The sequence below is a fragment of the Haliotis asinina genome, chromosome 9, assembly GCF_037392515.1.
Source record: "Haliotis asinina isolate JCU_RB_2024 chromosome 9, JCU_Hal_asi_v2, whole genome shotgun sequence".
NCBI classification, from domain to species: domain Eukaryota; kingdom Metazoa; phylum Mollusca; class Gastropoda; order Lepetellida; family Haliotidae; genus Haliotis; species Haliotis asinina.
Genome location: NC_090288.1, coordinates 34,418,597 through 34,434,284, shown reverse-complemented (window position 1 = coordinate 34,434,284; position 15,688 = coordinate 34,418,597). Strand labels below are relative to the sequence as shown.

Below are 15,688 nucleotides of genomic sequence, written 5' to 3'. Positions count from 1 at the left end.
GTGGGGTAGCCTAAATTCAATTTAAAGCATTTGTTTGTCACACTGAAGACCCAGGTTCAATTTCCCAAATGGGTACAATGTGTGAAGCCCATTTCTGGTATCCCCCAATGTGATATTGTTGAAATATTGCTAAATTGACGTTAAAAACCATACTCACTCACTTTTCTGGCAGCTAAAAGTGGATTAGATGACAGTGAACGATTTGGTGCCTCAAAAGAGGCTGTTCGTTCATTTGCCAGATGAAAGTGAACCCCTGCAAATGTACTAGAATCTGTACTTTCTTTAGAAAGTGTAATCTCTGCGAGAACATGTTACATCCTATTAACTGCTGACAATTATCTCACGGTTGTCAGGAAAATATGTCTTCTGGAGCAAGTGCAACTATGCGTGATGCATCCTGTCTTTTCTGTATGTTCTCTTAAGATACAATCAAGTCCAAATTGTTGGCCATGCCTGTACACACAATGCCATTTAGTCTGTCTCACAGTCCCTGAACCACATTATTTTCCCTTCTGCCAAGGTAGAAGCTGCATGCTAAAGCCCTAAATGAGACAAGTCTAGATATCCTCAGGTTCTGAATATCTGGTCTCCCTTGTGGTCCTTTTCAGTTTAAATGTGTTTGCTTGTTACTGATACTATCAAAAATACATATATTCAGAGAGATTAAGTGGCAGTCCAAATGCCATTTACAAAGCGGTTAAATGTAACATATGTTGTTTTGGGGATTACACCTTCAACATATGTTATACGAAGGTACATAACTGGTCGCTTGCTGAAAACTGTGACAGAGAAATACAAGCTGCTTGAGAGCTGTCAGCAGATTGGAAAGAGAACATAATGTCAATTCTCACTAGGGGCAGCTTACTGGTTAAAGCATTCATTCATCATGCCAAAAACCTAGCTCTGATCTGATCCTCCACATGGGGAAAAATGTGTGAAGCCCATTTCTGGTGTCCCTTGCCATGATATTCCTGAAATTTTGCTGAGGCCACCCTTTTTCTAACAACTTGCATTTTGGACCTGCCAACCCAAAATCTCTGGAAAATAGAAAAAAAGATATTGGAAATTGCTGTCTTTTCCCCACTGAGTGAACAATTCTTGGGAAAAAAAAATGGTATATACAATGGCATATTGGTTGGCAATTTTTACCCCATTTAGGAAATATTCCCTGAAATGGCATAAGTAAGAGTTTCTCTCCCCTGGGTACGATCTGGATCCTGACACACATTTAACCTTAACACTCAGGCATGCATGCATGCTTTCTAACCTTTTTTCCTCATGTACATTTTGAGAACTTTTATGAGTACAGTTGTTGATATTATTTGTTAGTTTATTCAATTTGTTTAATTATTTCCTCAAAACATTGTTTCAATACTTTCCTCATTGACAACTCTGATGTTGACCCGCTGCCGAAGCCAAAGGATGTGTCCGAAAATTGCCTTCATTTTAAAAACATTGCCAAAAATAGTTTATAATTCTAAATCTGTTGATAATATATGGTCATTGGAAATGTAATAAGCATTTACAGTCAAAGTGACAGATTAAATAAATGAATGTGAGTGAAGAGGGGGGTCTGTCTATATACAGGATGTCACATATTTTTCAAGCGGTGTCACATGCTATTGGAAGTGAGTAACTGGTTCATGATTCCAGTTCTTCATGTCCATGGACCAGCTACACTACTAAAACAAGAATCATCAGAAGATGACATATCCCCCTGGCCCCCACATGTTTGAAAGGACAAATAATCTGAGCGTTATTCATTGCTTTTTTAGACTAAGTTTGAAGTGCCATATATCTGTAACCAGCAAAGTCACAATTTCAAGATGTGTCTCATATATCTGCCAAGATCTGTTGAAAGATATGAAATGGTTTTTGAGTTGTGCTCTGGGAACAAAGTCCACCCCTCCATTTTGAGACTAAGTCCGAAATGTTTCCATGGAAACCAAGAAAATAATGCATCACAAAAACCTTTAAAAACCAAAAGGCACCACTTTGGGGTCTGCCACACATATCTAGAAAGTTTTACTAACAGATATTAAGAAGTTTTTGAGTTCTGCACGAGAAACGAAACACACCTCTCACTTTTCGGACTAGGTCCAAAACGTTTCCATGGAAACCGAGAAAATAATACATCACAAGATCCTGTAAATACCAAAAGGCACCACTTCAGCTTCTGACTGATATATCTACCAAGTTTTGCAGAAAAATATTAAACGATTTTTGAGTTCTGCTCTGGAAACCATACACACCTCTCACTTTTCATACTATGTCTGAAACATTTCCATGGAAACCAAGAAAATAACAAGAGTCATCAGAAGATGACATATCCCCCCGCCCCAACATATTTGAAAGGACAAATCACCGGACAGTTACTTATTGTGTTTTTAGACCAAGTCTGAATTGTTTCCATGGAATTCATGAAACATATAAATGTCATATCTGTAATTAGAAAAAGTCACCATTTCAAGATCTGTCTCGTATATCTGCCAAGATCCTTTGAAAGATATGAAATGGTTTTCGAGCTGTGCTCTGGAAACGAAGTCAGCATTATGTTCATGGAACCGAGAAAATAATAAATCACAAAAACCTGTACATAGCAAAAGGCACCACTTTAGGTTCTGATTGATGTATGTACCAAGCTTTGCAGAAAAATATTGAACGTTTTTTGAGTTCTGCTCTGGAAACAAAGCCCACATCCACCATAAGACTAACACCAAAATGTTCCATGGAAAAAACAAAAAAAATATAAATGCCAAAAATCTGTAAACAGCAGAAGGCACAACCATAGGCTGAGATTACTATATCTATCAAGTTTGGCCTAAAAATATTCAACGGTTTCTGAGTTATGCTCCAAAAACCAAATGATTACGGACGGACGGACGAGAACTCGCAAAAAATCCAGTGATCAACAGTACGAGCATCAATCGACGTAAATGGGATATGATGACATGTGTCAACCAAGTCTGACCACCCGATCCTATAATCACCTCTTACGACAAGCATAGATTATTGGAGATCAATTCTAACCTGGATCTTCAAAGGTGGGGATAACTACAACGGGCAGCTATGTACATAGAAGGGGGAGATAACAACTAGGTGCATCCATGTACATACAAACATGACTACAAGGGACATCTATGTACAAAGGGAAAATAAATACACGGATCATCTTTGTACATACAAAGCGGAGATAACTATCGGGATCATCTATATACATAGAAAGGGGAGATAACTACTGGGGAGATCTATTTACAAAGTCTAGATAACTACTGGGGTCATCAATATGTATACAGAGGGGAGATAACTACAAGCGTCATCAATTTTCATACAGTGTGGAGACGGCTACCAGGGTCATCTGTATACATAGAGAGAGAGAGGAGAAAAATTCCTTCATCCTTGCCACAATGGCATTTGACTGTTTTAATAGCCCTCCCTAGTTAATTGGTGTTTTGTTACTGAACATCTAGGCAAAGCAGTACAAACACTCATTGTTTTATTTATAACACTTGAAATCTTTTGTGACTGTGTGCCAAGTCCTTTAGATGCTTCCTGAACAATGACCACAATCTATCACTTGTCAACAACAGTCTAACAATATATATTTGAACCAATAATTGCTAGTAGTACTTACTTTTGACAGAAACCTCCTTGTACTACAGACGAGGTGGATTAAAGATACCTCCTGTCAACTCTTGTACAAATACAAATATAAGTTTTAAAAATGAAAAATGTCCTGATTCAACCTTCAATCATGGTATGAATATTAATGCAAATAGATTTTTGACAAAAGGAATAATGTCCTCATTAACCTGTTGTTACGAGTGTGTATTTTCTGTATATTTTTGTTATTAATTAAGTGATAATTATTATTGGGTCACAACATTTAGTGTTTTGAATAGTAAATATTATGGGTCACATTTGTTTTAATAGCTGGTCAACACTTTTAGCATTCTGGTTTTCCGGAATTTATCTGCTCCTAGTTTTCTATGTGTCTACTTCCGGGAGACTTACTCTAGGGCATTCTACAGTGTTGATGATGTTCTTTTGTGCCCGAACTTTCGGGAATGACTTAGTAAATATATATAAAGGCTGGTTGCTGTGTTGAGGGCGACACTCGCTCACACTCATTTACATCATTGCCACGCTTGATCATCGAAACCCGTCAACGCCTGACCTACATTATCTGCTGTCCCACGGATCGCTGACATTCTGCCACAGTTGATTTTCTCTCACACCAAGACTTTGGTGAGTTTGCTATATTGTATTTTGTGACCCACTGACTTAGATTTGGTCTCTCTTGAATTGTACCTGAAATCTGCATTGTTATATTGACTTGTGACTTTGTATACGTTGCTCTCGTTGCATAATAATACACTATTTGAACGTGTACGACTTGTCTTTGTTCTGTTTTGCTGGTTCACAAGGGGATTTCTTCCATTGTTGTCATGGTAAATTCTTAACCGTAACACTGTCAGTCATAGTATGAATATCAATATAAATAGGGACAATGTCCTTGTTCATCATTACTTTCAGTCATACTAAGAATATTAATACTGATTCACAAGTCATCCCAAATCCACTGTTTACACAACATAGGCAGACTCTGGGTCATAACTTTAGGAGAAGGGTATTTGTATAATATACAATATTTTTTGTTTTTGCGAAGCATGCACTAGCTTCCACTTTGTGTGTGTTAATTCAAGTACGAGTGAGTGAGTGAGTGAGTTTGGTTTTATTCTGCTCTCAGCATTATCACGGCAGGGGACACCAGACTACACACACGGTATCCATGTGGGGAATCAAACTCAGGTCTTCAGCATGAGGAGCAGTCACTTTAACCACTAGGCTGCCCCCACTCCCACTAAAGTACAAACCTTCATGCAGTCACACATATATGAAAGTCAAATATCACATGGTCCTCTATCAATCTGGCTTCATGTTTACCCTTACATCGATGTAACTGTACATTACAAGAACATGGCAGTGGATGGATGCTCAAACTGCCCTTAATAACATATTTGTTATCCATATTTAGCTGCAGTTAACAGAAAAAACAAATACACCTTTCTCAGTTAGCATAGAAACAAAGCATCATAATCAGAGTCTATTCTATATCATCAGCTTCAAAGAAACATAAATCTGCACAATAAATTCAGGCACCTCAGATAACTGGACTGCCTGTGATGCTTTATGTCTGTTGGGGGCCATCTAACCCATATAACCGATGACGTTCCATTTTAGAATTGATCTTTAATAACCCATATTGGTCGTAAAACGTGAATAATAGGATAAGGTGGTCAGGTTTGTTGACTTGGTTGACACATGTCATAAGACTGATGCTCAATCTGTTGATTACAATCAGGCCGCATTAATCCGAACACTTCTGTTTTTCATCAAAAACGTTTGGATAGTGAAACGTACACCACTTCAGAAGAGTTACTTCCCTTTGACATACTGAGACAAGAACATACGAACGTATACATGTATCAAATGACTTTATTACAGTTTGTAGATATAACAACTTGAATATTAACATAACAATCAATCAATGCAATGTCTGGATAGATTATTTACAGTATTACACATACCAATCACTCACTTGTGTTGAAAGAAATCTCCAATAACAGTCTGGAGAGTGGCTTGAAAGATGCACGCATGCTGACCATTGTCTCCAAGTTTTTGTCATCTCCAACACACTCGAAATAATTTATCATAGAGTCCATATAGACTGTCATTTGGGTGACAGTAGGAGCTGGTGTCAGTTAGGGTTCATCGTCAGAATCTTCTGGGTCATTGTCGGCACTTGTGACCATGGATACAATTTCATCCGATGACTGCGAGGGGCTAATTTCTGCATCATTGTTGATGTCAATGTAGTCATCAGCATTTTCAGTATCTCCGTTTTCATTGGGGAAACGTTTGAGAAACTGACGAAGTTCTGACAAAGCCATGTCATCTTCATCAGTGACAGCTTCAGATGGAGTGGGGATAATGTCAACATGACGGTGACATTTCTCAATGGTGGAGCCCTTTACTTCCCACCAGGCAGTTTTGACGAAGCGAAGCGCTTCTCTGAGATTGAGCGTTTGTGGCAGGTCGTCTTCAGCACATTGGATGAAATGTTTCACGAGATATTTCTTGTAGTGGGCCTTGAAAGTTCTTATGATGCCAGCATCCATTGGCTGAATGTGTGATGTGGTTTTGGGAGGCAGGAAGTGAACTTTCACATTGGTCAATTTGACATTGGCACAGTTATGACTTGCAGCGTTGTCACAAAGTAAGATCACGTGTCGACCACGCGATCGCATGTCTGTCAAATGACCGCTGCCAATCGCAAAACATGTCTGATGTCATCCACGCTTTCTTGTTAAAACGATAGCGCACAAACATTTCTGGGTTAAAGTGACATCATCCGAAACATTTGAGACGTCTCGACTTTGCGATCACAAATGGCTTGATTTTGTCTGTGCCGGTTGCATTCGCACACAAGGCAATGGTGATCCTTTCTTTGTGCCGGGCATTTTCTGACTTGCCAGGGTGTGGTTTGGTCTGAGGTTGTAGAAAAATCCTGTCTCATCAATATTGAAGATGTTCTCTTCGTCATATTCTTTCAGAAAGACTTTCAGGTGCTTTCGCCAACGAATTACGGTGGTTTTATCAGCACTAGCTGCTTCCCCTTGATAAACTTGTTTCGAAATTGAGTAACGTGATTTGAAGCGGTAAAGCCACCCGCGTGAATAGCTGAAATCATGATTGTCCACTTTGTTCCCTTTTGTTAGCCTTTTCTAACAGGATATCATCACTGACCAAGGTATTCTTACTGGTCATTTCATTTGTCCAAACAAAAAGAACCTCCTCTAACTTTTGATGTTTAGCATTTCTCGCCCGAGTCAAAGAAGCCGAATCTTCTGCAATGTTTAGCCACTTCTCCTTATTACGCCAAATGTCCGAAATTGTGCTCTTGCCGATTAAGTGTCCGAATTCTTGACCAAAATGCTTAATAAACAGATCAAAACTGGCTTTAGGATTTCTCTCTTTGTATCTAAAAATTCTCTTTTTTGTGCAGCAGTAATTTCACATCGTTTACGCTTAGGGGCGGGAGTTGCCATTGTGACTGACAGGTGTCAAGTGCAACTGATCTCATCTTGACTCGATCAGTATTTTATACAGCAAGGAAACATGAAAGGTATTACTAAACAAAAGTGAAACCTATTAACTGATTAAAATCACAAACTACTGATATGCTCAACTCAGAAGTGTCACCTCAGTTAACAATCGAAGTCAGCCGATGAAGACCAGTGCTAATCACAGGTGCTCACGAGGTAAGGCTATTATCTGAACCTTTTTGATGTACCGCCGGATTAATGAAGCAAAACCATGCGTAACTAGCCAATCTGTTACCGCTAATTAATGTCCGGATACGTAGACTGAAGCATCGGATTAATGAATCATCAGGTAAAGAGTATATATAGTAAACAAGATTGGTTACAGCCAGCTACTGTTCGGATATTGCGGGAATCGGATTGTCGAGGTCCGGACTAACGTGGCCTGACTGTACTAGACTGGTCCAGACTCAGACTGCCACGATAGAGCTGGAATACTGCAAAAGCAGCTCAAAGCTACACTCACTCACTCACATTACACGCAAAGGAGAGACAAATACAAGGATCGTGCATTTATAAAGTAGAGACAACTACATGGGTCATCATTGGGTTCGCATATGAACATATAAAGGGGAAGTAACTACTGTGGTTATCTATATACATACATACAGGGATCATGTGTACAAAGGGGAGATAACTACTGCAGACATTAATACAGAAAGAGACGATAAGTTTGGGACACTGGGAACAATGATCCAGTTAAACCCGGCTTCACTTTACACAAACATACGTCTTCATCAACAATGCTGCTGTCAGAATCAGAGAGCTATTTTTAATAATATATATGATTCAGTCATCCCTCACCATAATGCGGGGTTTGGGGTCCATGGATAACCATCCGCGTTATTGTACAGTACCTATTACATAATGTGGAACAAAGGCCAAGTAAAATTATATTTTCCAATGACGTAACAAAACTGTTATTTTGTGTAGTGTGTCCAGTCAACTAAACTATCATATTGTTGAAGGTGAAAATGAAAATATAGATATGTACTGGAAACCTGGAATTAAAACTCACTAGACATGATAAGTTAATTGTTGTTCCGGTTATGCTACCTGTTATTCAAATAAGCCAGAAATAGCGATCAGCTGTGCACAGATGTTTTGGTCCAATGTACCGGTGATTCAGGTAAAAACGATCCCATAACATAACATCAAAGAATATTTTATATATTACCCAGTTATTGTAACAGATTATTATACATTGCTATCGGTTTAGTATATAATGCATGCTTTCTGCAAAGATATTTAACAGAAAAATAAACACAGGCCCTTACCTGTCTGGATACATTTTACGTAGGAGACAGTTTGACAAGTCACCGCTGACTTCCTGCGGTACTTGCAACTTTGATAGTAAAAAACAAAATGTTGGCCATTTAATTGTTAAAAATTACTTCAATGAGTCAATAACTCAGGTCTCAGAGTCCATGGATTACGAGACTAATCTGTTTGTGATTGTTAAACGTGAAATTGGTCCTATTGCGGTAGGCGCAAAAAACGGACCCTCACAAAAGTAGTAAGTGGAAGTTGTTCGCTTATGGAATGAGGTAATGCCATTCTCACAAGGTGTCTGTTTTTTCTGTCAACAGTGTTAATGAATAAAACTGGGATTGAATTTAATCAAATAAAATGTGGTTTCTGACACCATATGTTCTTGGATGACTCAGATTACCGGGCTATAGCGATGTGTGTTGCATCACTGCAAACATTGTAAGTACTCATCGTAACTCGACTGATAGCATGTCTTGTCTTTCATAAGTTACTGCTACGATGTTGGTATGATTATTATTGAGAAAACCCTGCATGTTTTAAGCATCTGAAACACAATGGATATGTACGATAAACACTGTCAGTTGCCATCCGCACTGAATTTCACTAATTTAAGTAATTTATCAGAGCGCAACAGCTGATTTGTTGAGCTATTTTCGAATTCCTGAATGGGTGTGATCGCAGTTTGACTTTTTTTTATGGGAGCCACAGATTACCTTGCGGTTTAACCGAATCCGCACTATCGCGAAGCGGATTATTGCGAGGGATAGCTGTATTTGGAAGCGCCCTTAGCAAGAGATAAGTGAAACTGTAGCCTACCCTTCCTGATTCCTCTTCACGACACACCATGAAGACAATCTCCACCTTGTACTCCCACAACATGCGCCAGAAGTCGCTGACAGTGTGAGGTAGGGGGCCCTGTGAGGCAATATAGCCATTCTTCCCATATACATCCTGTACAAGAACATACAAAGGGGTCAGATATACTGTCATGATACCAGTGGACCTGCATTCATGCCTGTAGTATATGTTCATGTCTGTAGTATATGTTCATGTCTGTTGTATATGTTCATGTCTGTTGTATATGTTCATCTCTGTAGTGTATGGTCATGTCTGTCATATATCTTCAGGGCCCGCTTGCACAGAGCAATCTTAGTTACAATCAATCTTAGGCCCCTACAATTAACTTTACAATCACCGTACAATAGCTCTAATCCACTTGCACAAACACGATCTTAAGACAGCATGGATTTAAGATCGCAATCTTAACTAAGATCGAACTCTTCAACGTTGGAGGTAGAAATTTCTTAAACTCGACTCCTGTCTACAGTTGTCTTCAAGTGCGCATAGCATGCAGCGCAAATAAAACGTGGAACTGGTTACTACACGCAACTGACATTTCTTCCTTAATCGCACCTTGCAGATTTTTCATGAAAACAAAACAAAACAGGGCAAAAAAAAGAAGAGAAAACAATCAAGAAAACCCCACAAATGAATAACGTTAACGTAATGATAACGTGGAAGATAACATATGTGGTAACTCGTACCTCGTGGGCTATTCTCTGATTTTTCTACATTCTAATATTATTTATGAACTAAGAATGTCATACTGCAACCACAGAAATATCACGTTTTATGATAAAATATTGAAATACAAACAAGTACATTAACAAATTTGGGTTTTGAGTTATACTGACCTAGTACTCATGAAAATTAAAAGATAACATAAATTATAAACAAAATGTCCTCATGATAGAGCACCTAAATGTACCATGATTTGTCAATGGCTGTCAATGAATCTGTGTTTGGTATCAGGTTGGTGTTATTTGGAGTAAAATCCCAAATATATCCCACAAGCATTAGATGTGTAAAGATATGAAAGTGTGACATGAAAGTGGGAGTGTTGTGGAAAATGCATGACAGGGAAATATGAAAACGTTATTGTTCCCTGTGTTTTGTATGTGTTGTTAAATACTTATCTACAGTATGTTAATTGCTTTACGCTATTTTGTTGACAATTATTTTTTCTTTTTGTTAAAAAACCCTTTTACGCAAATTTCACATGCCTCAGCAAGTGTATTTTCCTGTTTGAAGAATACTTGTATTATATTTAAAATGCATAGATTAAAACTCAATTCTCACGTCAGAAAGAAACATAAATTAGTACGTTAACCAACTGTAGATTATTGGCACGTCTATGATCGAAAAGAAATATATGTGGAGATCTGCGCTGTCACAATATAACATACATTGTATTTGGGCATGGCAGATTTTACAGCAACGGTATAATACGCAAAGGGAAACCACTCCCATCTTGCGTAAAAACCAAGATTAGCTGCCCTTGAGTTATTGAAAAGGTCATGGCCACTGCAAATCGCATGCAGACAGCTTTCGTTACCATCCTTTCCTTGTTTATCAAAAAGGTATGGTGTACATACTTTTTCCAGCACTGAATCGGGTGAGAATTGTACTCTATGATATCGACTCGATAATGATGCTGTTCACTACCTCGAATACGGTATTTCAGACGTTAAATCGATGTTGCATTCTCCGTGTTGTTGAAGTGTCGAGGCGAACCATACAGTTTTATGCAATATATAAGCAATCCCCAAACGTAAAGCTAATTATCTGCGTGAAACTGACACCAACTTGAACGCCATTTTGCGACTGACTACAATGATCTTAGCTCCTTACAATTGGTTCCGACCAATTGTAAGTTTTGATTGTAACTTACAATGATCTTAGCCTACAATCGCTTTGTGCAAGTGGATGGCGATTGTAGCCGAAGCCTAAGATCGCGATCTTAAGGATTTACAATAATTGTAGCTCTAAGATCGTTTTGTGCAAGTGGGCCCTGGTCTGTAGTATATCTTTATGTCTGTTGTATAGGTGTAGTAGGTGATGTCAAAATGCCCTACCAATCACATAATCAATGGTCATGTCACATGGTCAATGGTGATGTCACAATGCCCTACCTATCACATAATCAATGGTGATGCCACAATGCCCTACCTGTCACAGTCAACAGTGATGTCACTATGTCCTACATGTCACATGGTCAATGGTGATGTCACAATGCCCTTCATGCAAATATGGTCAATGGTAATGTCACAATGTCCTTCATATCACATATCTGTCATATGGATAATGATGTCACAATGACCCTACCTGTATGAAGCTGGCATTGATGTAGTCAGATCCTTCTACTCCATCTTGTTTGGACAGAACAACACGGCGGTAGTCATCTGAAAACATAAATCATTTGTCAAGGGTGGGATGACTGACTGACTGACTGACTGACTGACTGACTGACTGACACAAGTGGCAGACTACCTCTGCTTCACCCAGTATTTCAGTAACATCATGGCCTGTGTAGAATGGAAGGAACTCAATGTTATACAAGTCACATGGCCACTGTAGTAAACATTTTCAACAATGAAATGACAGACCAAACATTATATATACAATTTGAATATTGGATTCCACATTACAAACAGCAGATCCTGGACCTGCTAAGAAACACTATTAGTCATTCTGAACTGTGCTGCTCTCTCAGTGCTGTAACTCGTGACCCCATTTCCCCTATGCCCCTGTGCTGTGATGGTGCTTCAACTCACACGGCAGGATGTCCTTGTATCTGTTTTTCTTGATGTTACACTCCTTCTTGCCCTCCTCTGACGGATATTTATTCTCATTCTTGTTGGCGATCTGGATTTCCCTCAACTCCTACAAAACAACATGACAAGCTATAGAGTTTTTCTACCTATAATGCAAGGAATATTTAAAATTTTGTCACTTTTCAGATTATTTGGTTCTACAAAATCCATGACACAAATTTATAGGGCATGATATGTGCTTATTATGTAGCTAAACCCTGAAATGAAAACTCAAAAAACAATTCACATGGATACAAGTATGACAATTCATTATTGGTCCCAACCCTCTGATGCCTTAGATTGATCTCATAAGATTGTGCAGTTTCATTCCAGACCCACAAATCTCCGTATGAGTAATGGGTTACAAAATAGAAGTAATATGAGTAATGAGTGTGAGTAACAGGTAACAAGAACAAGTAATGGGCACCAAGTACAAGTAATGGGTAACAAGTAAGAGTAATAGGTAACAAGTACAAGTAATGGGTAACAAGTAGGAGTAATAGGTAACAAGTACAAGTAATGGGTAACAAGTAGGAGTAATAGGTAACAAGTACAAGTAATGGGTAACAAGTTGGAGTAATAGGTAACAAGTACAAGTAATGGGTAACAAGTAGGAGTAATAGGTAACAAGTACAAGTAATGGGTAACAAGTAGAAGTAATAGGTGACAAGTATAAGTAATGGGTAACAAGTAGGAGCAATGGGTAACAAATAGGGGTAATGGTAACAAGTAGGAGCAATGGGTAACAAATAGGGGCAATGGGTAACAAGTATGAGTAACAAACACAAACAATGGGTAAAAAGTATAAGTGATGGGAAACTAAACTAGTAATGGCTAACAAATACGAGTAATTGGTAACAAATATGAGTAACACAACAAAAACAGATATCACATAACAAATACGAGTAATGGATTACAAATATGAGTGACAGGTAACAAATATGAATAATTTCTACCAAATATAATAACAAGTCATTCAAATGTAGCTGTCTGATGGAGATCAGTCTAATTGAATTGAGAATGGTCCAACTGAGTTGAGAATAGACAATCCAGTGACTGAAAAGCCTATTCAGATGTGATGATATGTTACCAAAGGAGTCCAGGGCCGAACTTAGCACTAGAGTAATTGTAACTCCCATTGTCCAACATAGGCGTAAGATAGTCGTAGTGCTAAGATCGCTTTATGCATGTGAGCCCGGGCCATGACATGTGTCTGTTTGTATGAAACAACCTGGTATAAAACACTAAGGCAGTCTATTGTAAGGTGTAGGAGTTAAGCCTCCAGATATAGCACCTAAGTAAAGCTTAGTGTGTCATTAAATGTGTGTACCCTAAATACATGGACAGATGTGGAAGATGTTAATCACTGAATTGTCTGGTCAGCTGGAATATTGTGAAGCAAGGTTTGGTTTGGAGCTAAGCAACAATAAATAATTTTTTTAAAAAATAGTATAATTGACATAACACATGCCTGACTAGTCTTTATAAGTAGGTTCTGTTTTCATTAAACTATTGTTTGAAGTGTCTCATTGAAATACATATGCTATTCCATATGTCTTATAGCCAAAAAGTGAATGAATTAATGTTAAATTCAGGAAGTTTGTCAGAATATTTCAGTTATAATACCCATTACCCACAATGCAATCATACTTTACTTATACTCATTACCCATCACTCACACCCATTACCATTACTTGTACTCATTACCCGTCACTCGCACCCCTTACCATTACTTGTATTCATTACCCATCACTCACACCCAATACCCATTTTTCGTAGTATGTACCATACCCATCGCCCCTCATACTTGATTCTACAGCACGCCTAGTGAAGGGCAATATATCACCAACAAGCAAACCCTTGGATAAGGACATCCTCTCAATAGGGAAGTTGAACATGCTATAACTGTGATAGCCAGATACACGTCTGCCCAAACATATCTGTATCCCATCACTCATACCTGTCACCATTACTTGTACTTATTACCCATCACTCACCTCCGTCACCATTACTTGTACTCATTACCCATCACTCATACCTGTCACCATTACTTGTACTCATTACCCGTCACTCGCACCCCTTACCATTACTTGTATTCATTACCCATCACTCACACCCAATACCATTATACGTGGTATGTACCATACCCACCGCCCCTCATACTTGATTCTACAGCACGCCTAGTGAAGGGCAATATATCACCAACAAGCAAAACCTTGGATAAGGACATCCTCTCAATAGGGAAGTTGAACATGCTATAACTGTGATAGCCAGATACACGTCTGCCCAAACATATCTGTATCCCATCACTCATACCTGTCACCATTACTTGTACTCATTACCCATCACTCACCTCCGTCACCATTACTTGTACTCATTACCCATCACTCATACCTGTCACCATTACTTGTACTCATTACCCATCACTCACACCCATTACCATTACTTGTATTCATTACCCATCACTCACACCCAATACCATTATTCGTGGTATGTACCATACCCATCGCCCCTCATACTTGATTCTACAGCACGCCTAGTGAAGGGCAATATATCACCAACAAGCAAACCCTAGCATAAGGACATCCTTTCAATAGGGAAGTTGAACATGCTATAACTGTGATAGCCAGATTGACGTCTGCCCAAACATATCTGTAACTTGCATGCACAGACGGAAATGTTTCACATTTACCTAAAGTGAAAACAGTAATTTGCATAAAGACATCTGTTGTAGCAAGTTAATTTTATGACATACAAAAATGCATTTCTTAAATGCGGTGAAGCAAGGTGGGTTTAACTCATTTGAACAGTGTTCCAGCTTCAACGTTTTTCCAAAGTAAGTCAGCTTTAGGAGGAAACCTGGATTAATGCATAGTATCTGAATATTAGGATACTGGATATTGTCCTCATTCTCACATTACAGTATATTGGAATGATTTAAGAGATACTCAATACAGATTGCTATAGGATGACTGGAAGGTTTCTGAAGAAATGAACATCCATCACATATTCATTATCACTCTCTGGGTGAGACATCCTCTTCTTAGTTGCTGTTATCCTATTCTTTTAAACTCCCTGTTCCCATTGTGTATGGCTGTATGCCAATGGTTTACAAACAAATAGAACCTTAATGTGGAATGTTTATCTAAAGTTTATCATAAATTTATAACATATGTCCCATTTGAAAAAGAAAATAACATAATATTGTCAGTTGTTATATGGTCACTCAGAGTCAGAGTCTCTACTAACATGTCCAAATGTAAATTTTATCCATTTGATTCTTCCATATGTCATATATAAAAACACTGAGAAACACACAAACATCATAAAACCGTTAAATCTGGAATGCAACATGATCCTGGCATGTCTAAGGGAATCAACTCTGTACAGGGGCTTGAAGCAATAGATGACAAGGCCATGGAAGTCCCTTGTATCTGTGTAAATGGACTGTTGGTATTCTGTGAATGAATTTAATCATTCATTGCCTGATAGATACATATGATCAAGAAGAGTTAAGAAGACTTAAGGGAAACATACTGATCAAAGTTTCAGCCAAGTGCATATGGAGTATACTAAAGATCAAACCAAATGCACACT

The 15,688-nt window shown here is 38.4% G+C and overlaps 1 protein-coding gene across 9 annotated transcripts in view; it reads right to left on the bottom strand.

Annotated features, from left to right (window-relative positions):
• LOC137295962 (tyrosine-protein phosphatase non-receptor type 12-like) overlaps positions 1 to 15,688 on the bottom strand; it is a 146,490-nt gene that overhangs the window by 33,868 nt on the left and 96,934 nt on the right. For all 9 annotated transcript variants that reach the window (XM_067827566.1, XM_067827569.1, XM_067827565.1 and 6 more), the window contains 3 exons: positions 12,053 to 12,161; positions 11,604 to 11,680; positions 9,255 to 9,389 (listed from right to left, as the gene is read on the bottom strand). In XM_067827566.1, the coding sequence (XP_067683667.1) occupies positions 9,255 to 9,389; positions 11,604 to 11,680; positions 12,053 to 12,161 (321 nt within the window). The remainder of the gene's footprint in view (positions 1 to 9,254; positions 9,390 to 11,603; positions 11,681 to 12,052; positions 12,162 to 15,688) is intronic.